This window comes from Pteropus medius, unplaced genomic scaffold, assembly GCF_902729225.1.
Source record: "Pteropus medius unplaced genomic scaffold, Ma_sr-lr_union100, whole genome shotgun sequence".
Classification (NCBI taxonomy): domain Eukaryota; kingdom Metazoa; phylum Chordata; class Mammalia; order Chiroptera; family Pteropodidae; genus Pteropus; species Pteropus medius.
Genome location: NW_024354498.1, coordinates 1560626 through 1586243, shown reverse-complemented (window position 1 = coordinate 1586243; position 25618 = coordinate 1560626). Strand labels below are relative to the sequence as shown.

Genomic DNA, 25618 nt, shown 5'->3' with positions numbered 1-25618 from the left:
GGACCTGTGCAGTTCAAACCCATGTTGTTCAAGGTTCAGCTGTATTCTCTGGATCATGCTCCCCATTGTCCTCTCAAGGACTATTCATGTCTTTTTTTTTTCTTCCACATTTTCAGTATCTTCCTCCTCACTGGATCCTCTGTCAGCATGGTCCCTCTCTATTTTAAAAGGATTTTATTTTCTTAGAGCAGTACGAGATTTATAGCAAAATTGAGAGGAATGTATAGACATTTTTTAGATACCCTCTGACCCCACACATGTAGTCTTCACCATTACCGACATCACTCTCCAGAGCAGTACATTTGTTTGCCAAAGATGAACCTACATGAGTACATCATAATCACCCAAAGTCCATAGTTTACCTTAGGGTTCACTCTTGGGTTTGGACAAAAGTATACTGACATCTATCCATCATTATAATACCATACAGAGTACTTTCACTACCTTAAAAATCCTTTGTGCTCTGCCTATTCATCTTCTCCCCACCACCACCTGTGGGAACCACTGATCTTTTCATTGTCTCCATAGTTTTGCCTTTTACAGAATGTCATATAGTTGGAATCATACAGTATGTAGTATTTTCATATTGGTTTCTTTCACTTAGTAATGTGCACTTAATGTTCTCCCATGTCTTTTCATGGTTTGATAACTCACTTATTTTTAATACTGAATAATATTCCATTGTCACCATTCACCTACTGAAGGACATGTTGGTTGAAGGACAAGTTTTGGCACTTATGAATAAAATTGCTATACACATCTATGTGCAGGTTTTTATGTGGACATAAATTTTCAACTCCTTTCTTTATGTGAATAGTATGATTGCTGGATCATATAATAAGAGTATGTTTAATTTTGTAAGAAATCATGTAACTGTCTTCCAAAGTGGATGTACCATTTGTATTCTCATGACTGCGAGTTCCTATTGCTTCTCATCTTCCCCAGCATTTGGTGTTGTCCATGTTGTAGATTTTGGCCATTCTAATAGGAGTGTAGTTGTATCTCCTTGTTGTTTTAGTTTGCGTTTCCCCAGTGACACGATGTGGAGAATGTTTTCATAGGCTTATTTCCCATCCGTATGTCTTCTTTGGTGAGGTGTCATTGGGCCCATTTTTAAGTCAGGTTGTTTTCTTATTGTTTTCTTTCTTGTTATTGTATTTCTATCAATATTTAAACAGTCAAATCTCTCACATGGTCAACAGCTGTAACAGCAGCAGCAGTAACAGCAGCAACAAATATATATACACAACCCAAACGCCAAACCCTCAGCTCCCTCTCATAACCCTTTATCCACTTCTACTCTGTCTCTGCTTTCTCTCCAGGCCTGCTGTCTCCACTTCTCATGCACTCTTCATCCCACTGATGTCTGGCCTCTGTCCCCAGTTCTTTCTCTTCCAACATTCCCAGTCTTAGAAAATGGCAGCAGCATCCACCTAGTTTCCTGCATTTGAAGCCCGGGAATTAATCTGACTCTCCCCACTTTTTTCACCTTCCCACATACAAATTAACCACTTGCTTTTATTGATTTGGTCAGCGAATCTCAAATCGATCCACCCACTACTTTCCATCCTGATTACCCCTCCCTGGTTTGGGAAGGTATTTATTATTTCTCTTTTTCCGTGAAGGTGATAGGCTGGCTGATGTGTGTTGCTACATGATGAGGTCATAAAGACTTAGGGGTTCTGGTGACTGCACAGGCAAAAGATCTAGTCCCTGGAGATTTCCGTGTCATTTCAACACCCTCCTTGCGTGAGTTTTCTGTTTGAAATGTTAACTTCTGCATCTCTCTGTTGGTTCTCTTCTACTTCCCTAGCATTTTCCTCTGATTTATGAGGGACAGCTCTGTGGCTCCTAGGAGTTCTGAGCTCATGACTTTCATTTAGCTCTGTGGTGGGGTCCTGGCTCTGACTTTCTCTAGTTGTAAGAGCTGGAACAGATGGATTCCCTTGACTTTTATTTCCTTACCTGTAAAACAGTGGCTTCCCATAGAGCTAGTGGGTCTCCACCCTGTCTGCACATTAAGTCACCTGGGAGCTTTTAAAACTCTCCATGCCTGGCTTCACTCAGACCAGTGGCATCAGCATGCCGATGCCCAGCCCTCAGGATTGTTTAAAGCTCCCCGCAAAGATCCCAGATTATGGACAAGGTTGAGGACTGCTGACTTAATCATTTTAAAGGGCCTTTGCTTTTCTATCATTTCATGTTTTTATCAAGCCCCAATCCAAAGTTGTGATTTCTCTTCTTTTAATGTTTTTACTAAGTTGGGAAGAAATAGCTGTGACGTTCTCCTCTCCCCCCTTTCCATCTGTTGTTTGTTCTTATTTACATACGATGGAACCCAGCCTACTGATTTACAGCTCTGGTTCCCTTACAACTGTTATTGAACTGAAAACATAGCTGAAAACTTATTAAACAGAAAAAAAATTATTTTGAGCTTTGTGCCGGCAATTCATTACAGAACCAAGGAAATGTCTAAACTTTTTTCCTTCTAGAATTAAAAATGGATTTACAACCCCATAATCTCAAATGAAAATTTTAATTCTGGTGCGAAACCCAGTATTTATTCTTCCTTGAGTGTCCTATTAAGGAAACCAAAGCATCTCTGGAGGAGAGTGGAATTTCGAGAGGGTTGCACCCATAAACAGGCAGGGCCTCACCAGACTGTTCCATATGGGCCTCTGAAGTTAAGTGTTAGAATCTCTCTTCCCCCAAGTCATCTCTGCTGATACACAAATACTGGAAGAAAAGCTAGGCGAAGACATCATCAATGCGAGTGTGGTCTCACTGTTGAAGCACTCTGGAACAGGTCTTTCAGAAGACAGCCTTTCTGTGGCACTCCCTTTTAGACCTACTATTTTAGATTTGAAATAACATTAGACTTTTATGAGCTGCAAGGCAGTAGAGAGGAGAGCAGGAAGATGACAGAGAACAGTCAAGCATTTGGTTTAACCACTGGCACTAAATTTGGAAAGAACTGGGGTCCTGACATGAGTCTGATTGATGTTGGGGGAGTGTCTGTTGGGGAGCTAGCTCTCTCTGCCTGTTTCTTTGTTAACAGTATCTCTTTCAACTGTTTACTCTCTTTCTTCTTTAATACCTGTCTGAAATACATAGCCCATGTCTTTATCTCTTTCAAACCCTCATTAAACTGTTGGAATTAGTTGCTTCCTTGATAAGGATGGGCTAATCATTGCTCTTATGGAGAGAAATGGTTAGTTAGTTATCTTCAAGTGGTAGAGGGTAAGAAACTTTTTCCTGGGAAAAGAAATGTTGCTGGAGTATGGAGTCAAGCTGAAAGGAACCTCTTTCCCACCATGCTTAGCATTGAACTATTTCTTGTTGCCCAGAAAACTTCGTCTGAAGCTTCTTGCTTTTTGACCTGTCTCTTTGGGTATTTTTTATAGATGGAGGAATTGATCGAGGGTGTTCGCTGGGCCTTTATTGACATGCTGGAGAAAGAAAATGAGTGGATGGATGCAGGGACCAAAAGGAAAGCCAAAGAAAAGGTAAGGATTCCTTTTGAAGAAAAAAACACGAAACCCCAACTTTTGGTGTAATGATTTTTCGTGCTTGACATTGTGCTGTTCATTTTTATATTGACTGAGCTGTTGCTTGCATATGAACCCAGAGTTAGGTGTCTGTCTGGGGAATGAATACATAGATTTCATTGCCAGCAGGTAAGCGAAAATAAGATCTGACTTTTCTTTTTCGAACTGTGTTTTCAAACATCTTGTAATTCAGTCTTTCGTTCTCTCCTAATTGCCATCTGTAAGAGCCACATGGCTTGCTGCCCAGCAAATTTTGCCATAAACCATCATTGGCTATGGCAGAATGCAGAGCAGTGGGGAGCCTTGGGGAGCAGTTGGCAGAAGAGCCCTCAAGGCACAAAGAAGAAAAACCCATATTGGCTGTGTGTTCTTCTGCTCTCTGCATGATGTGTACAAATGTCCTCAGGCAAATCCTTTCCTGTAACCGGGCAGATTTACATTCTAAGCTATCATTTTGTATGGATGATCCAATAGCATGGTTGTAAACTGCAGACCAGTGGTAGACCATTGTGTAGCAATACAAAAATATTTCCTAATAGAACTGGACACTTTCTAGGCCTTGTAAAATTTTCTGGTACTAAGCACCGAGATAAGGGAATAAGTGAGAAAAGTATTCAGCAGCCATGCTGTCGAAAAGTAAAGAATGGCACCCGTCTTGAATTCTAGGTATTCTGATACAGCTGGAGCGCAAGTGTGTAGGGAACACCTGTTGCATTCATAATGGCTGCTACTCTGCAGCTGGGAGACTCTGAAATCCATTCTTAATGGATGCTGCTCTGCAGCTGGGAGATCTCTTCTTTAGAGATGTTCTTTAGAAACTTTTCTTAAGACAGCAACCACTTGGGGTGCCCAGATACTCTAGAGCTTTCTGGACCCCTCCCCAACAAAATCTCATTTAGTGAGTCAAGGGTGCAGTATGAACATCTGTGATAATCAGTCTCCCTGGTCATTCATATTGCTGTGCAGGCCCAGGGAATACTGCTTAGGGGCATAGTGAGTAATACTTAGCACAAAATATTTGCCTCATGGTCAAGAAACAAAGAGGGAGAGGATTTTTAGGGCAGTGAAACTACTCTGTATGATACTGTAATGGTGGATATATGTCATTATACATTTGTCCAGACTCATAGAATGTACAACACCAAGAGCAAGTCCTAATGTAACCTATGGTCTCTGGGTGATGATGATGTGTCATTGTAGGTCCATCATTATAAGAATGTGCCCACTCTGGTCAAAGGGAAAGGGGTGGGGGCATTGTTAATAGGGAAGGCTATGCATGTGTGGAGCAGAGGTATATATATGGGAATCTCGATTTTCCATTCAATTTTCATGAACCTAAGGCCAGTTTTAAAAAAAATACATACCATTTACAGTGCTAAGACATTCTGGGAGTGCTTAGCCTTGTTGAGATGAGAACATATAGAGATTTAGCAAGGATATTTTCTAGAGCTTTAATACTCCAGATATAGATAAACATTGCCATAGATATTTTTGTCAATAGACATGAAAAGTCTGTTCACTGTTTACAGTGAAGAAAGAACTTGGGTGTCAGGGAGGTGGGGGGTGTTGGAGGAAGACAAAGGATCAGTTTGATTTTTTTCCACTTTCAGAATCTGTCACGGCTGTCTTAAGTAAGGCACAAGCTGATGAAGGCAGGAGCATGTGGGTTGTGATGAGAAGCTCTCCAGATGATGGATGAAACTTTCAGCACCAACATGTTGTTGTTGTTGTTGTTATTGTTGTTCGGAAGGCTTCATTTATTTTCTGAGCTAGTTTTTTATATCTGGAACAGAATGTGTCTTGCACTTGGAAGTTGAGAGCTCAGTGCATTGGGGGTTCTAGACCCAAGCCTGAACCCTTGTGAACTGAGGGCCACTGGTGAGGAGGATAGTATGGAGTGGTGAGGGGTGTGTGCCCGTTATAAATGGTTGAATACCAGGGGATTATTCTGGGGACTGTAGACAGTTCTTTGGGAAGTATGACTGGTGGTTGCCTCGGGGAGAGCTGCATAAGGGAGTGGGTGCCTTACAATTGGGCCTTCTAGACAAGTGGCCTATGGTTCCTTGAAGGAGGATTATTCTCAGTCCTTCTAATCTTATACCTGTTCCTGTTGGTCCCTCACCCCCGAGTTACGCTCCAATCTTACATATTTCAGTGAGAGCCCTCAGTTTTTTCTTCTAAAAGTAAGGTACAATGGAATATTAGCCATAAGAAGAGATGAAATATTGCCGTTTGCAACAACATGGATGGACCTCGAGATAATCATGCTAAGTGAAATAAGCCAGACTGAAAAAGTAGAAAATCACATGATATCACTTATATGTGGGATATATACCTAAAGGCAACAAATGAACAGGACAAACAAACAGAGACTCATGGTCATGGACTGTAGACTAGTGGTTACCAGAGGGTAGGGGGAGCGGAAGGGGAGAGGTAGATGGGGTAAAGGGGGTCAAATATGTAGTGACAGAAATCTATGGAAGGTGAACACATAATGTAAAATATATATGTGTTTATATATATATAAAAATATATATGTGTTTATATATATATATTGTTAAAGTGAAAAAAAATAAAAAAAGTAAAAGTAAGATAAGTTCTCACCTAATGTTAATAGGTTCTGTGACTTTAAGTGAAACAATGTATAGTGAAACCAGTTTTACCGTAGGCTAATTGATATAAAAAAGAGTTGAGTTCCTAAGGCATCTCATCAACATTATAACAAAATGACATTAAATGAAGTAACATTATTTGAAGACCTGCTGTACTCTTTGAACACTGCGGTTCCTTTGAGGTGAGTTCAACCTGCCAGGAGTACAGATATCAAAGGCAGTTGTCCTACTGGATCTCATCAGGTTCCCTGAGTATATCCTGTATTTCAGAGTTCAGAGCAGTTCCTTTAATGAAAGGCAAGAGGGAATGTTGTTCAAGAATTTCCAGCAATTCTCTAAGGCATTTTGGACTCTGGACCCCAGAAGATGCAGGTTTTCTTTTTCGAAATTAAATGAACATTAAGTTCTAGACATGACCTCTGGGTGGAGCTCGTAGTACTCACAAAGACAACATATAGGGAGCTGAAGGCTTTTATGCAGCTTTCTGCTCTGGGGTTGTTTTTGAAAAAAAATATTTTTTTCTTGCCCTTTTTCTCTGCTGTCCTCGATGTGATTGCCTTTTAATAGTCCACAAGAAAGGTGAGGCATTGCCCAATAATTCCTTGAATCTTAGAAGGAAATCTCTGACGATCTTAGGGCATTGTCTTTTTGGTACTGAGTAGCCCCTGCATTAAGACAGAATTTGCCTGCATTTGAAGTGGAGGTGAATAATTTGCCTGCTCTTCCTGGTATGACTTGACACTGTTCTTTGGGCATGTAGTGTATGCAGTATATCATCCACGCGGAAGATTTCTCATCAATAATAGTGCCCACACGGGCCAATGCTGAGTCACTTGGCAACCCATTGGGAAAGCTGGAAAAATGTTCCTATTTGCGAAGGGGAGAAGCTTTTCTTTCCCTTACCATTCAGCTCTGGACTGCAGCTAATTACAGTCCCTCCTAAGGGGTGTTGACCTCGGCATTCCCTAGTGACCACCCTCCTGAACGGAGAGAGTTCAGATACCTGCAGTGGTCTGAGGCCTAACACCTTGGCTTTTGTGGCAGTGACCCAGGTCTCAAAATGGAAGCACTGGGATCTGGCTTTGTTGTGCTCTTTGCTAGGGGTGATCACTGTAAAAGATAAATGAGGATGCCTTTGCCCCCGTGAAGGGTAAATTTGTTATCTCTGTCTCCCTTCCTTTCCTGTCTCATCTCTTAAGAGGTCATAAGTGGTTTTGTGTTGTTAAACCAACAGCATAGATTTCAGTATAGTGAAATAGGCACCAGTTTTTATTTAGAATTCTGTGTTCCCTGCAAGCATGTGCTCTTATTGTAAACAAGCAGCAAAGGACAGGGATCCTGTTATTTTTCTTGTTATCATAGATGTTGAATGAGTATAAGGTGATACAGATTATTTTGGGGGTGTCCTCTGGAAGATTTGCCTTTTCCAAAACAGAGCAGGAGGATCTCAAGGTCACTACATGATGATTCTGAGGCCTGGCAGGAAGGGATGCAGCACTGCCTTTGGCTGCCCAGGCAGTGGGAGCAGGGCTTCTGCTGGCGAGCTTTGTGTCAGATCAGGAGGAGCAGCTTCCTGAGCTCGGTTGGTCCCCAGCTGGATTTGCTTTTGTAGCCAAAAGCTGGATCCTTTCTGAAAGATTTGTTTGTGCTGTTTGCCCCTGGGACCTATGCTTGCCAGGCCATCTCCAGAGATAAAGACCCAGATGGAACTCCTAGAGTGGCAGCATTCTCAGGATGCTGTGAGAGGCCTTAACCTTGGCTGCAGTAGGTACAGAAGATTCCCAGGAAGTCTGCTATGTGGCCCCATCTCCACAGGCACATGACTCCTGGACACCGGCTTTGGGTGAGGTGGGAAAAATTTTCCTGTAGAGGATCTTAACAAAAGTGTAGCTCACCTCTTTGGCTTTGTTTCTGTTGGGGAGGAAAAATAATCTTTCCTTCTACCCTTCTAAGTTCTTGCCTGGAGCCCCTGTAACAAAACAAACAAACAAACAAACAAGTTTATTAACACGTATATCATACATGTATAAGAGAAACTCAGACAAATGAGTAACCTAAAGAAGTGTCTTAGAACTCTGGCTTATATGGCATCTTCAGTAAAGAACAGTACAATTTTTAGAGAAATGACAAGACAGGGAAAGAGTTTTAGACTTCTGAGGGTGAGATTGTGGGAAGGTAAATACATGGGGAACTAATGGTAGTACAGGCTAATTAGTGAAGTTCGTTATGTAAATTCCTCTGGTGCTATCTCTAGGCTGTTAGGGTCTAAAGTTGTCTCTGGTCATTCACTTTTGTCCTTCCTGGTAGGAAGGGGAGAAGGGACAACTTTGAATATTTATGTCCTGCTTTTGGCAAATTGGAGGAGAGGAGGGAGCTTTTATTTGCATCTGCTCCTTCTCAGTTGCCTTTAGCTCAAAATAATTTTTATGTCTAAGAGACAACTTTTGGGGTGATATTCTAGTTTCTTTCATCTATAAGCTCTGCCCAACCCTAGGTAGTTGATTTCCCCCAGATATCCTGTCTGTACCAACTGTGTTGGTGCCCTGCCCACATCCCGAGCCCAGTGGTTTTCAGGTTGTACTTCCAGACCAGTAGTAACAGCCTCACCTGGGAACTTGTTAGAGATGGAGATTCTTGGGTCTTTCTCCAGACCTTCTGGGCTCTGGAAGGAGGGCCTTACCATCTGTGTTTTAACAAGCCCTCTGAATGAATCTGGTGCACGTTCAGGTTTGAGGCCCACTGCCCTTGCCATTACCCTCTACTGCTCATTTGTCTGACTTCCAGCCACTGGCACCTGCATTTTGCCCAAGAGCTTTCTCTTCCCACCGGAGTCCGCTATGCCACTCACACAAAAGGCCCAAAGGTCTGGAGAATGAGCACACCCAGCAATTGATGGGGGTTGTCATGTGTGTGCCCTCAGCCCCCTCCTCCCTTGAGTGTGTGTTCTACATAGGCTCCTGGAGTTTCCCTAGTGGGGTAAGCTCCAGCTGCTCATAATGACAGCTGGCTCGATAAAATACTCTTTGTCAACTGCCCGCATTTCTCCGTTCACTGTCTCCCAGTCCCCTACCAGTGTTTGGTGTTCCTTTCACCTCCCAAATGAACTGCTTGCACTTGAATCATTGTCTCTGGGTCTACTCCTGGGGGCTCCTCAGCTAGGACATAGCCCCTGGGGTGTGTACTCTTCTTGTCCTTCCTCTCCTTAAGGTGACAACACATTTGACTGCATTTAGATGCTAGCACCACTTCAGCAAATTCAATTCATTTCCAGAACTGACAGCATACTAAGAGCCTTCAGATTCAGAGATGATCAGCTGCAGTCCCTTTTATGCAGGGGCTTTCACACTCCCAGGAGAGCACAGCAGTGACGTGGATGCCAGGCAGATGGGGAGAAGTGTTAATGTGATAGATACACAAAGTTGTTCTGGGATTCTAGGAGAGGACGCGTCAAAGGAGCCCAAAGCACACTGTGTGGGGGCACCTGACTCGCAGAATGCCTGCTTTGCTGCCCTTGTCCCCGTCATTGCTCATGTCTCTGCAGCCCGTAGGCAAGGCTTCCTCTGGCTCTTCCTTCCTTCCCAATCTTGTTACTTTTCCTTGGTACCTTCACTCCTGCTTCATCTCATCTATTCATTTTAAATTGTTTTGTAGAAGAAAAGGAAAGGCTTTTGTCAGACTGTCTCCTGCCTTTGCCTGTTACGGATTCAAGTCTGTTTGCATAACTCCTCAGGAATGCAGTCACCCCGTTTTTGCATCTACTCTAGTACTCACCCAGGGACACCTACGGACTGACAAAATAGCATGTAAACCATCTTTTGGGATTTCTCTCCACCCTCTTCTGGATCCCTGGATCACACGTGCCACCTCCTTGAGCTTGTTGGCACTTTCTGCCTTCATGTCTGTCTGTCTGTCTCACATACACATACAGGCCAGGTTAGTGGCCTTTGTACTTGTCTCTGCTGTCCTTCACTGGCTTCAACAGGAAGCACAGTTTAGACGTTAAGTGTACAGACTCTGGAGAAAGGCTACCTACACTCAGATCCAACGTTTACCCCTTATTAGCTGTATGAGCCTTTGGAAATGACTTAACCTCCCCAATCTTCAGTTTTCTCATCTGTAAAATGGGGTGATTAGTACCTACCTCACAGATTTGTTATAAGGAGTTAATATACCTAAAGTAATTAGAAGAGCCCTGGAGCTTGAGAAAGGCTCTCCAGTTGTGTTTGGTTGTTTCTCCCAAACTGTTGTCCTGTAGGAGAGGAGGGAGACAGGAAGTGAGGTCTGTGTGTGTGTCCAGGTCGTTGTGTTTTCCTTTGGATTAGGAACGTGGGTAACATAAGGCCACAGTCTCTGAGGTCCTTCTCATCCCTCAGGTGCTCTGATGCTCCAAGTCAGAACACTGTCCTCGCTGCATCCCCCAACCCAATCCCTGCAGGTTGGTTAATAGTGAGCAGACCCTGCCACAGAATGATGGTCGGGGTACACTGCTTTTCTCTGTGGATTCTGGATTTTCTGGTTTTGAACAAATTTAGCATTACCTTTGTGGCATGTATTTTAAACACAAAAGCAAATATTTGGTATAAGCAGGAGTTTGACACACATATTTGTCAAAGACATATTATACCTGATACTTTATTGGAGTAAGTTTACTTTGATTGTGTTTCAGTGTTCTAGAACCTCATGGAAATATTGCTTTGGGTGATGCTATAGGTCATTAATTCTCACACTTGAGGTACATCGGCACCATCTGGAGGGCTCGTTAAAACACAGATTTCCAGGCCCCGTCCCCATAGTTTCTGAGTCAGTAGCTCTGAGGTGGGGTCTGGGAGTTTACATTTCTGATTAGTTCTTGGTGATGCTGTTGGTCTGAGGCAGCACTTTGAGAACTTTAGGTGATCACAGGTGAGAATTCCCTTACACCAAGGCTGTGTTACTTGAACTACCTAATGTGTATTCGGTGACTACTTTGTCTCACCCCTTAAAGGAATCTCTTTTCGCCATTTCTCACAGGAGAGAGCCCTGAGTGCTGGGACACTCAGAACCCAAGTAGGTCACCTGCCTCATTATTGCTCCATCTGCCAAAAAGCCTTTTTGACATAGATCCAAAGGCTCCTTCTGGTCACTTCTATCCTTTGATTCCATGTCTGTCCCCAAGAACCATGCAGAATATGTCTTCTATGTAAAAGCCTTCCTAATATTTGAAGATGTTTAAATGTCTTTCTATTTCAGATGAAACATATCTAAGTGTTACTCATTAAATTAAAAAAAACATTATATGCTAGGTTTTATGTTCTAAGTGCTTTATAAATATTAGTTACCTTGAAACCATAATGTCTATATAAGGTAGGTCAAATTATTCTATTTTATAGATGAGGAAACTGAAGCACAGAGAGGGCAAGGAAGTTTGGCCAAGGTCACACAGCTAGCAGTGAAAGACCCGGGACTCCATCTCTCGCAATGTGGTCTTTGCTTTTATCCACAATGCTAGTGGGTCTTAAAGTGTGGTCTCCAGACCAGCAGCATCGGCATCACCTAGAAACTAGTTAGAAATGCAGATTCTTGGCCCCAGAAACTCTGGGAGGAGATCCAGGAATCTGCATTTTAATAAGCCCTCTGGGTGATTCTGATGCAGCCAAAGTGTGGGAACCACTGCTCTGTGCTTTGGTTCTAATGCCTCATCCTGTTGGCTGCTCTCCAGGTTTCAACATCTTTTTTTAAAGCTCAAGTTCAAAGCTGAACACAATATTCTAGATATAGTCCAACTCACACAGCACAATGGGAATATTATTACTGCCTTTGTTTGCATACAAATTATATTAAGAAATACGAAGTTTATATTACGGCTATCTTTCCCCCTCAGCCATGTCATTGTTGGCTCATAATGAATTTACACTCAGTTAATTTCTAGGTCTTTTTTTTTAATCCCACAGGAACTGTTGTTAAGCCTTGTTGCTATAGTCCTAAACTTGGCGTTTTTAAAAAAACCCTAATCCCAGAACATCACAGTTTATTCTTATTAAAAATCATTAGGTTTGGTTCATGGCTCTGACTTTTAAAAATATATATTACTGGATAGTCTATACATTTATTAGTTTTGCTATAAAAATCTATGCTCATTAAAGAAAATTTGGAAAGTAAAATATAAAGGTAGAAAGAAAAAAGAAGTTGCTAGTCCCATCATCCAATTGTAACCATTGCTAACATTTTGATGCATGACTTTTTTCCCTGTATGTAGTTTGAATAATGCTGTATATATGAATTTGATTCCTTTTTTCTTTTTTCTCAACGTTTACATTATGAACATTTTTCCTGTCACTATATAGTCTTTATAAAAGAATTTTTACTGTTATTGCATATTCGTTCAGTGGTTGTACAGGAGATTACTTAAACAGTTCTCCATATTTGGGCATTTAGGTTGGCTGTTATTGATAATACTATGATAAACATTTTGTTTATAAAGCTTTTCCCCCAAATTTAGGACTAATTTCTTAGAATGGCTTCTCAAAAGACCGTTAAAAACTTCAAGTCTGTCATTCAGTAATCAACTATTGTCTCTACCTCTCTCTCATTCATACCTTGATAAATCTGCTTTTTGATTTGATTGTATTTCTGGGTTATTAATGAGTGTGCTCACAAAATGGAGCTGAAATCAGTCATTTGCTTATCTTTTGGAGACTCCTTCCAGATTCCTCTGTTGGGCACTTTCATGGAGAATCTGCTCTGTAGCAGGTCTTTTGTTAGGTGCTAATCAATTAACCAACCAATGGATTTTTTTTTAGTCCAGTCGTTCTAACTTTGAACAGCTCTATGGAACTGCTGTCTAACTTCTCTATTTGGCCAGCAAGATCATGAGATATTTAGCAATGCCTTGATATGACCCAGTTACACTGTATTTTAGGGTATTTCTTGATTTGCCAACCTATTGTTCAATTAAAAAATGGAAACCTGATGAAATTGAACACTCAGTGGGCTCCCATTCTTTTTGAGGTACTCTGTTATCCTCAGTGCAGATCACATCATTTCATGGGGGTACAGGCTCCTAAACCGGAAATCTCTATCTTCCCTCCCAGCCAACTGGAAGCACTCAAGTCCTGTTGAGTCTTTCTTTCAACTTTCAGATCTTTATCATTTCTGTTCCATAGTTCTTTCTTCCCCTAGCTTCTTATCCTTTTTCTTTCTTATTTTTTTTTTTATTGAGGAGAAATTCATATAATATAAAATTAACCATTTTAAAGTGTACGTAGAATTCAGTGACATTTAGTACATTCCCAATGTTGTGCAACCACCCACCACCTCTTTCTAGTATCAAAACATTTTTATTGCCCCAAAAGTTTCCGAAAGGAAACTTCATACCTATAAAATAGCCACTCATTATTCTTTCCTTCCCCCAGCCTCAGGCAACCACCAATCTGCTTTCTGTCTATGAATTCACCTATTCTGGACATTTCATATAAATGGAATTATACAGTATGTGACCTTTTGGGCTTGGTGTTTTTCATTTAGCATAATGTTTTCTAGGTTCATCTCTGTTTTAACACCATATCCTCTTGTCCTTTTTCACTCCATTTTCTCATTTATAGTCTTGGAAAGAATAACAACCCCTTTTTAGCATTTCTGATAGTGAGGTCATTCCTGTCTTTTCTGAGCTATTGAAATAGCATCATAGTGTTTATTCATAATTGAAAAACTAACGCAAAATATAGATTGTTGAATTGAGGCGCCCCTGTAAAAGGAAGAACTATAGTTGGCTTGTTTATTCTTATATGCTCAGAACCTAACATGGCTTGAAACTCCCTTCTTTGGCCACTGAACAGACCTTATTAAGAATCAAATCACGACCACCAAACACATAGGCAAGGTGCACATTTTAGGGGCCTCAGTTTTCTCACCCATGAAATGAGAATAAGTACACTGTTTTCGCAGAGTGTTTGGCATGATTAAACAACTAATGTATGTACAGTGACTAGCAAAGAAGAAATTCTCAGTATTAGTAAGGTGACATGTTCATTTTTTTCTAAGATTCCTCCTATTTCCTCCTCACCAAATAATGTAATGCTCTGTTAGTCTCCTAAAATTGAGAAAGAAAAGCTAATGCCAGTTAGATTGTTTTCTTTGGAGTAGAGGTACAAAATGGACTTTTATTACTTTGACTCTGTGTGATATTTTAAAACATTTTATTATGGGAATTTAAAGATGTGCATGAAAGCGTAATGACAGATCTGCAGGTCTTCATCACCCAGCTTTACCAATGAGCAATATTTGCCATTCTGATTTCATCTACTTCCCACACCACCTATTTTTATGCTTGAGAATTTTAAAGCTAATCTCAGACATTATTTTACTATAAATATTTCATTATGTATCTCTGCCAGATAAAAGATTAAAAAAAAAAAAAAAACTAACCACAGTACCAGTAACATACCCAGTGATATTAACAACAATATCTCATTTATTAGTATCTTGTCTGTGTGTAATTTTCTGTAATCATCTCAAAAAAATTTTTATAAAGCGGTTGGTTCGAATCAGTATCCAAGCAAGGTGTACGTATTGCAGTTAATAGGTTTATCTTTTAAGGCTTTACAAATTTTAAATCCTCCCTCCCTATTTATTTATGAAATTCATTTGTTGAAGAAATTGTGTCATTTGGTGAAATTTTCAACAATCTTGATTTGGCTGATTATATCCTAGTGTAATCTTTTAACATGTTCTTCTTTAAAATGTCCCTAACATTTCCTGTAAATTGGTAGTTGAATGTGGAGGTTTGAATTGATTCAGATTAAATTTTCTTTTGCCAAGGCTTCGTATGCAGTGCTGTGTGCTTCCTATTGTAGCCCAATGTGATGCCGGGTTGTCCCACTTCCACTGAAAAGGTTGAGCAGTGGGTTCAAGTGTTAGCCTAGTCCATCCATTTTAACTTCTCCATCAACCTTTCACCTCAAGCAGTGGCCTTCTTTCTTGATTGTGCCTAAGAATCACCAGGGAGCTTAAAAAAATCCTAATGCTCAGGCCACACCCCAGATCAATGACTGCAGATTCTCTGGGGGTGGGACCAGGCATCAGCATTTTAAAAAAATTTCCCAGGAGATACAAATGTGCAGCCAGGTGTAGAGCCAGAGGAGAGAAAGAGCAATCAGAGGGATCATTTATAAACTATATAAATGTCTAATCAATGTACGGTATACTTGAAACTAATAATAAAATAAAATTTTAAAAAATGTGTAGCCAAGGTTGAAAACCATTGTCTTAATTATTTTCGCAGTCATTGATAATATCGAATAGATAAATGAGTTCATTTGGGGTCGCAACTTGCAATTTTCAAATGCTATCAATGTTTCTGCATTTATTAGCTGGAATTTTTTTTATAAAAAGGATTTTCTCATAAACCACTCGATTATTCTGACATAATTTATACTGATAGCAATTGCTGAAAAAGAAGCATACAAATGTCTGTATTTATTAATTTTCACAATGAGTTGGTGCCCTAGTACCTCCAAAGATGCCAAAGCAGTTTTTTTTTTTAAGTATCATGATAAACTCAGGAGATCTTATGTATTTGATTTGTTTAAATCTATTATAATTATTATTCTACTTAATAGCTCAAATTGTCCCATCTTGGCCAACTTGAGGCTCTTCCTTTAGGGAATTTTGACATGACTCCAGTTGTTTCTGACAGCGTCTTTGCTACCTGGCATGACAAGCTATTCTCTTTAATGTTTGACTTCTGTTTAATCATAAACTGTTTTGAACAATTTATAAAAGAGTGCCTTAATTAGTTCTTCCACAAATTATTGCAGTATATTGATTTGTTGTTGTTGTTATTAGGGAAGAGAGAGGCTCCTTACCAACTTGAAATAGAGTTTAGGTAATAAACAAACTTTGAGAAATATGGATGAGATATTGATGTGAATTATCATTTGTAAGGGGCACGTCAGTGGACATACATGTAATATATATTCTGTGGTTTTTGAAAATTTCTGCAGTGTTCCTTCTCAGTGTTGATCATCAAGAATATAAATAAGTGTATAACTAGTGTATGACCATGCCATACATTTAAAAAAAATTATGCTAGTGCCAAGAAATAGAACTAATTTGAACAATATGGAACAATAGAACTATATTAAAAGATGAAACTCGGAGTAAAAATATATATTTTTTAAATTAACGATATCAGCAAACAGTAATAGCTTAAACAAGGTACTATAAAAGTGTTTAGTTTTTAAGTATATGTTAGGGATTATTTTGGGTTGAAGGATTGGCTGGTTGTAGGACTTTGAAAGCAATTGGGAAATGCCTAGATATAGCCTCAGAGTGAAGTTCCAGAAGCCCAAGGCCGAGAGCTACTTTTGAAAAATTACGGAGAATATTTATTGCTTTTATTCTTGGGATGGGTGAGGGAGGTTTAATGCCTGTCTTTCTTTCTTTATTTATTTATTTTGGCCCAAATCCAAATTGAGTGTATGTTAAGAATTCACTTAAAAATACATGTTTAGTTCAGTTTAATAAAAAGAATCAGTTTTCATATATTGATTTTTAATTTCATGGGAAAGAGTCCATTAGGAATCTTCACATTTTCTGTGTGGATTTTGTGATGCTCCTTCTCAGCCCAAGATGAAACTAATAGCCATGATGCGTCTGCTTATCTGCTATCTCTGGGGTTGCGTCTGCAGCTGTCAGTGGCTCTCTTCTTATCTTGCTGCTGGTCCTGCTCAGTCAGTTGTATGGGAATGTCAGTTCCATTAATAACCTGAGGGCCGGACAGGCAGATAGTGGAAAACACGTGAAGAGAGAGAAATTGTATTTAACCTGGTCTTCTGAGTTGTCATTTTCTAGACCCTAGCATAGTTGGGTAAAGGCAGGCTGAGGGAGTGACAGCAAATCCACTTTTGACAGAATCTCACTTATGAACTGGAGAAACAGCCTGATACGAACAATGGAAAGAGTAAAAGAAACCAGGAAAAAAAAGGTAAAGATTTGGGGTTGGAAAAGTCAGAGGACGCAGTGTTAGGAAGAAATGGCATGACCAAAGTATACTGATGGAGGTGCTGCCAATTTTATGAAATAAATTTCAGTTTGATTTTACATATTACCATTCTTGGTGTTTTAAATGAACAACAACAAAAAAAAATTTTTAAGGAATTTAGGGAAGGATTGATTTCTTATAGAGGATTTTGGAGTTTTGTGCTGTTCGTTTTGGTTCTGGATCAGTTGCCAGAGGGAAGAGAGCAGATTTTAATTTACTTCATGAAGTAGAATGACTCACCTACTGCAGTGGTCTGTGTTTGGGTCACCTATTGTTGCATCACAAATCACCCCAGCTGACTTAAAGCAGCAGGTGTTTTATTATTTCTCAGGATTCTGTGGTTTGGCTAGGGTTCCGCTGGACGGTTCTTCCACTGGTCTCACCTGGAGTCTCTCATACAGTCGCATTCAGATGGCAGCCATGGCTGGACATCCGAGGTAGCTTCTTTACTCATGTGTCTGGCATCTCAGTGTTCCCCATGTGGCTTCTTTCTCAGCAGGGTAGCAAGGTACTCTCATGCGGGGCTCAGGGTTCCAAGAGGGAGGAATCAGAAGTTGCTAGTCTTCCTAAGGTCTGGGATCAGAAGTCTCAGAATGTTTCTTGTGCCATATTCTCTTGGTCAAAGCCAGAGACAAAGCCAGTCCTTATTCAAGGGCAGGAGAAAGACTTCATCTCTTGATGTAAGGACCAGTGCGAACATACTGGGAGGGGAGGCTTGTCAGCAGTCTTTGTAAACTACCTAACTACAACCTGTATCCTTTGCCTTTCTCATCTACATTCAGTTTTTCATTGTGTACATTAGAGAATTTTGAACTATTTTTACTCTCTCTCTTTAACACCTGACTACTGAGTGTCATTAAATTTTTTTTCTCAGTTCCTATTCCATTGATTAGGTTGTTTCTTATTATTGACTGAATTTTTTTCTTAGCTCAAGACCAGTATATACATTGACTCACAGAATTATTTGAATAAACCTAATTATTGTTGAACTATCACAGGAAAGGACTCAGCCTCAGTCTGTGAGACCTTCCTGTATAGTGTAAGAAATTCCTACTAGATTTGAGAGTCTAGAACTGGACTAAACTACAAGGAACCCAACCCCATCCTAGCAGACAAATCATTTTTTCCAGTTTGACATTTGAATTCCTTAGTAAATAAACTTAATTTTCAGTATAGACACCCACTACACTGACTTCCTGTATGCACTTCATAACCAAAGTTTCTTGGTATTGAGAAAGACCATGCTTCACTCTGTGTCCTTGATGACCTTAGGTACTAAAGGGACAGATGGGCTGCTTTTAGTTTATTCCAGTGTTCCCAGCACTGGAGGTCACCATGCAGGATAACAAGAGCTGACCGGAGCGGGGTTGTAAGGATGAAACGAATAAGCTGAATGGGACTGTCTTAGGGCAGGGCAGAGCTGAGGACAATGTTGTCGTTGTGTTCTTAAGGGCTATAGAACAGAGCCTTTGCTTAATTCTAATTTTAAGTTAGAAAACGAATTTACAAGTTTATGGACTAGTTTGGCTGGTTCTAGGCTTTTGGAAATGAAAGTTAAGTTCTGGCAAAGTGGTTTGTATAAATCTGTAATACATTGTGTTCTAATGACATCCTATGAGTTGTTCTAAGTAATATCTGACTTCCATTAAAATTATTCACAAAAAAGAAGTTTGAGCATTTTTGGAACTAGAAAACTTGACAGGGTAGAAGAGGAGAGAGTCTCTTCCCTCTCCCCCCACTCTCCCCTCTCCCCAAACCCTCCCTTATCATTGGTTACTTACTTGAGTGTCCCCTCTCAGCATCTAAGAGAACAAGAGCTGTGTGGGTTGCCACATGACCTTATGAAGAGAAGCTGGAAGCTCTGAAAACTTGTAGTCTGGAGTTGCCTCAGACCTAGGCCATCAGTAGTTAATAAAAACAACTCTTCAGATGATTCCAATAAGCAGCCAAAGTATATATTCTGAGATATAGTCATCGTGGTGTACATCACATCCCTAGTACTTATTTATCTTATAACTGGAAGTTTGTACCTTTGACCACCTTCCTCCAATTCCCCATCCTTCCACTCCCCACCACTGGTAACCACAAATCTGATCTTCTTTTCTGTGTGTGTGTTTTTTTAAATTTTAGATTTCACATATCAGTGAGATCATATATTATTTTCCTCTGACTTATTTCACTTACCATAATATCTCGAAACTCCATCCGTGTTGTTCCAAATGGCAAGATTTTCTCCTTTATTATGGCATATGGAATATTAATAATATTCATATATATAGATATATATCTCACAACTTCTTTATCCATTCATCCAGCTGTGGACATGTAGATTGTTTCCATGTCTTGGCTGTTGTGAAAAATGAATCAGCCAAGTTTGAGAAGTATAGTTCTATTAGAGCTGTGTTGCTCAAACTTGAATGTACATGCCAGTCTCCCAGGGACATTGTTAAAATGCAGATTTTTAGTAATGTTAGAATAGAGCCTGAGATTCTATATTTCTAACAAGCTCCCAGGTGAGGCTGATGCCCCTGGACCATGACCGCATTTTGAGCAGGAGTTGGCAAATTGTTCATATAAAAGACGAGATGGTAAATATTTTGGGCTTTGCAGGCTATGTGGTCTCTGCCACGACTACTCAATTCATCTGTTGTAGCATGAACACAGCCGTAGACGATAATGTGAACAGATGGGCATGGTGTGTGTCAATAAAACTTTACAAAAACAGGCAGCAGCTGAAATGTGGCCTGTAGGCCATGGCTTGCTGACCTAGTCTAGGAATTTCGTAGTCTGAAGGTTTTGACCAACACCTTGTTGCATTTCTCTCTTTTTGGGCTGAATCTTGAGTAAGAATTAAGTGGTTTTGTAAGAGGTTACTCAGTAGTTTTGTTGAATGATGAATAATTGATGATGACATTTAGGCTGCTGTTTACAAACAGCCCATGTTGTCCCTTGGCTATGGCTCATTGCTTTGCCTTGAGTATAAGTGGCCTTTCTGATTTCCTTCCCTGGAACGCCTTTTCTAAGGTAGATCAAAACAGCTAAGATTTGTTCCAAAATGTGGCCTGTGGGCTTCCCAGAATAAATAACGAGGTCTGAACTGTGGAGGCAGAAGATGGCTTCGGGTTGCATTTTCTTTATCTATCTTCCTCCATTCACCTCTGCAGTTTAGTCTGAAGGGATGGAGGCTGATAGTCTGGCTATTTGAGCTGTAGACAGCATTGAAGCACCTGGATCCATGTGATTCACATTGACATATGTCATACCCAAAAGTATGGCTATTACAGCTGCAGAAAGTTATATGTTACTGGTAATATATTCTTACGAGCAGGCAGTGCAGGACCAAATTGTCAGTTTTGGGGGGCCTAAATTTGGAACCGAGGACTCTTTGCTCAGAAGGCCCATGTTCCATCTCATGGGCTTCTGGGGTAAGGTTCAAAGGTTCCTGGTCTGCTGCTTATGGTACATTCTTGCATTTCTAACCAGGCAGGGTTAAGCTTCAGAAAAGTTTTGAGTTTAAGTGGTTCAAAATTGAAACTGGCTTTCATTTGTCTTTAAGACAATGCTAAGATCCCTAAGAGGCAGATATTATTTCTCTTTTGAAATGGGAGGATAAGGACAGGAAATCCTCGGGCCAGGGGTGCTCACGCAGATTCCATTTCACAGAGTGGTTTGTGCCAGTGGATTTCCTCCACGAGATTGACAGTCTTCTCTCCCTGGGCCCCATTCCCTGGAACCTTTCTTCTACTGGTGAAATCTCATTTTACTTCATTACCTTGACTGGTCTGAAAAATACATCTTCTGATGTTTCCCAACTAGATATTTATTTACAACAGTTTTAATCTGTTGTAAATACATTTTAAAATTCCATATTTTTTTCTTGCCTTTCATTTTCTCTTTTGACCTCCCCTCTTGGCCAAGTCTTGGTCTTCCAGGGGCTCTCAGTCAAAGTTTAGTCCCACTGGTGTCCAGAAGCAGAAACTCAGTGGTACGATTTTCAGGGAAGGATGGAGGCCTTCTTAAAAGTATATTTAAACCTCTGTCTGCAAGTGTCTTGTCATTGTTACAACTGAAAATGTTATTTGTCTTGGCATGTTGAATATGATTATTGATGCAGAAGTCTGTGTATTGCACATTTTTCATTTAATTTGGATTTATAAAAATGAGTAATATTTAAATAATAGAATATTATTTTTCAATTCTCAGAATACAATGCATTTTGGGAAAACCTGGGCTTTTTAAAGTCAGGTTAAGGCTAAATTAATCTGGATTCAGAAGCTGGCTTTGGCTCTTATTGCTTTAGGACGTGGGGCGAGTTCTCCTTTCTGAGTCTCAAATTCCTCAGCTGAGAAATGGAGATGATCTGTACCCACTCCAGTGGTATTGAGGTAAAATTTAGATGTGATGAGGAAGTGAAACACTGACCCCAGTACTTGGTCCATAATAGGGGTTTAGCTAGAGCGTTTTTTGTTTTTATTAAAAAATGTTATTTCTATTGTTACTAATTCCATTTATCTCTAAGATCTCCTCATTAAGGTGACCTTTTCACAAGATCCTTCCCTTCCTTTCCCATTCCATCCTCTACATTCTTCTAGTGTTTGTTTGTTTTGCGCATCCTGACCGTGAACTTCTTGATGACAGGAATGCAATTTATTAAACTGTGTATCCCAACTCCTGCTACACACAACAATGTATGAATTTCACAGAGGTACTATAGAGTGAAAGAAGCCAGACACCAAAGAATACATACTTATTTTGAAGTTCAAGAACGGGCATAACTAATCTATGGAGATAGAAGTCAGTATAGTGGTTATGTTCTATGTGGAGGGCTTATTGACTGGCGAGGCACCCAAGGGAGCCTTCTGGGTGCTATAAATGTTTTAAATCTTATCTCAGCGCCACTAACACAGATGTGTGTGTGTGTGTTTAAAAAATCTTTGATCCGTATACTGATTGTTTGTGTACTTTATGTATGTTATAACTTAAAAAAAAATGTAAAGGATGTTTTCCAGTGCAGTCCTTGCTTGGCAATTAGTAGTTAGTCAATTAAAGATTGAATATTGAACTGATGTTATGATGAAGAAAGCGATCAGTCTTAATCACCATATGACTAAGATCAAGTTTTAAGGAAGTTGTAAATACATTTTAAAAAACATGGTAGAGGTAACTCATAATTAGAGTCCACACTGTTACACAGTGTTTGAATCTCTGGCTGTTTCAGAAAATGTAGTAAATCAGAATGGCAGGACTTGTTTGATAGTGCTTGTGCAGGTGGCATGGCAGGGAACAAAGGAGAGCGAGGGATGCAGGCCCATCAAATTGGTGGAAAACCTCATTTTTAAATTGAATCTCTATTGCCTTCACCTCCCTCTTTTCCCTCCCCCCCCTTATCCTTTTATCAATTCTACTTTGAAATGAAATCTGCAACTCTAATAGATGCTACTGACACTTGTGCAGCAATTCTACCAGATGGTATTTGAATCTCGGGTGTTCTGTGAAAAATGAAAAGACCAAATACATGCACAAATAAATGAAGGTTGAATTAATCTTTATAATTAAATGGAATATTACCCTGCTATGACTGATTTTAGCTTTCAAACTGGATTGCATGCTAGTTTTTCAGTGAACTGTAATTGTATTAACGTGGCTTTTTAGATGCCTCAAAGAGCTTAAAAATGAATTTTGCCAAATTACTGAGAGAAAAGTTATTAGAACTTTTAATGTAAACATCACTGAGATCTTGGGGTATATTCGTATTGTGACTTCTAGTTGCAAAGCATTTTCCAATTGTTGATTAATTTTTTGCCCCTATTATCCTGGGAGTTAGTGGCATTGACCAGAAATTAGGTTGAACTACAAATGTCTGAGGCACATTCAGAAACTGGTGGGAGAGAAGATCATGGTGTTTTCTCCGTAAAGTGGCACAATTGGTGAAATACATAAGGAATATCGAAGGAGTGGATGAGTCCTTTCTTATTATTGGATAAATACAATGTCAGGGGTTCCCAGAAGTGGGTCCTGAAGCCTTGGTAAGTACCACAATCTGGAGCAAAGTGTGTATCAAATTTGAACATGCATGTGAATCTCCTATAGCAATGGTTCTTAACCTGACATGATATTTGTACCCCCACCCCCAAAGGACATTTGGAAAGGTCTGGAGACATTTTTGTTCATGACCAGAAAAGGAGCAGGAAAGTTACTGGCATTTAGTGAATGGAGGTCAGGGATGCTGCTAAACATCCCACAATGCACAGGACAGAGCCCCACAAATAAGAACAATTCGGCCCAAATGTCAGTAGTGCCGAGGTTGAGAAACCCTGCTTTATGGTAAAGTTTCTTATAATGCAGATTCCAGAGTTGCAGAGACATTCTATCTCAGTAGGTCTGAGGTGTATCCACGAGTTTGCATTTTTAACAAGCTGCCAAGTGATGTTGATGCTGCCAGTCCAAGGACAAAGCTTTGAAATGCCTTGATCTAGAGAACTCCAATGTCAAAGGAACAAGCAATGTGTATGGGCATTGGCCCGACAGCATCCCCCTTTGTTAGAAAAACTATATGACAGCTCACATTTGTCCGATTTAATAATTCAGCAAAGTTATCTCATTTGATCTCTCCCTGCAAGATACGTGGAAGGTAGTTCAAAAGTTTTTTAGTCTAGTAAAGAACTCTGTTAGAGGTAAATTTTTGAAGGAAAGAATGATGAAAATTCTCACTCAATTGAGCTGTTGATGAGAGAATGGGTATGTTTATTTAAGTTAATCTCCAGCTTGCCTCCTGTTTAAATGAGTAATTTAACAATTGGAGAAGGATTGAGTAGCTGATTAAATTTATCTGAGAAATGTTAGGTGTTAGGTACCAGAGGTTGCATATACATTTCTAAGCCCTTTGAATTTTGACATTTGAAAATGATTTTTTAAAATTTGTATGCATTTTTTCTTTTACCCCAAAAAATGCATTGATTTTTTTCATGATATTAATTCCCATTTCTGATTAACAAAACTTGAAGCATTATTACAAGTTTAATTACATGTTTATGTCTTGATGAAGCTGTTCAAAAGATTAACCTTTTAGGAGTTAATATTCAAAATATATAAAGAATTCATATGATTCCATAGCAAAAAAAACAAATAATTTAATTAAAAAGGGGGCAGAAGATCTGAATTAATATTTTTCCAAAGAAGATATACAGGTGGCCAATAGGTACACGAAAAGATGCTCAACATCACTAATCATCAGAGAAATGCAAATCAAAACCACAATGAGATATCACCTCATACCTTTTACAATGACTGTTATCAAAAAGACAGGAAGTAATGAGTTGCGAGGATGTGGAGGAAAGGTAACCCTTGTGCACTGTTGGTGGGAATGTAAATGGAGCAACTACTATGGAAAACAGTATGGAGGTTCCTCAAAAAATTAAAAATAGAACTACCATATGATTCAGCAATTCTGCTTTGGGGTATTTATCTCAAGAAAATGAAAACACTAATTTGAAAAGATATCTGCATCCCCATGTTCACTGCAGCATATTTTACTATAGCCAAGACATGGAAGCAACTTAAGTGTCCATCTATGGATGAATGGATAAAGAAGATGTGTATGTGCGTGTGTGTGCATGCACACACACAATGGAATACTACTCAGCCATAAAAAAGAATGAACTCTTGCCATTTGTGACAACATGAATGGATGTTGAGGGTATTATGCTAAGTGAAATAAATCAGACAAAGACTAATACCATACGATTTCATTTATATGTGGAATCAGAAAAACTAAACAAATGAACAAGCAAAACTCATAGTTACAGAGAACAGATTGTTGGTTGCCAGATGGGATGGGGGTTGGGAGGTGGACAAAATAAGTAAAGGGGATCAAGAGGTACAAACTTCTATTTATTAAATAAATAAGTCATGGGGTCGTAATGTAACATACAACATGGTGACTATTAGCCAAAAATATTATATTGCATATTTAAAAGTTGCTAAGAGAGTAAATCTTAAACTTTCTTATCACAAGAAATTTGTAATTTTGTATGGTGACAGATGGTAGCGAGACATTGTGATGATGATTTAGCAGCATATACAAATTTTGAATCATTATGCTGCATACCTGAAACTAATATAATGTTATATGTCAATTATACCTCAAAAAATAATTAACCTTTGTTCCTTAGTTTTTCCTTGCTATTTTTATTATTAGTTTCGAAAAATTTGGAAACCTTATGTGGAAAAGGTGTTGGCAAGCTTTTTCTGCAAAGAATCAAATAGTAAATATTTTAGGCTTTGCAGGCCCTATGGTCTCTATTGCACCCACTCAGCTCTGTGGCTGTAGCATGAAAGTGGCCATAGATAATACATAGATAATACATAAATGATCATGGCTATTGTTGGAGAGGAGGAACTTTTCCTCCACTATTTTAGGTTCAGTGTTTGGGGGCCTG

General features: G+C 39.5%; 1 protein-coding gene across 1 annotated transcript in view; it reads left to right on the top strand.

The window, feature by feature from the left end:
* Positions 1-25618, top strand: part of PHEX (phosphate regulating endopeptidase X-linked) — a 173054-nt gene that overhangs the window by 75391 nt on the left and 72045 nt on the right. Inside the window, exon 12 of the mRNA XM_039852264.1 lies at positions 3405-3506. Coding sequence (XP_039708198.1) covers positions 3405-3506 — 102 coding nt within the window. The remainder of the gene's footprint in view (positions 1-3404; positions 3507-25618) is intronic.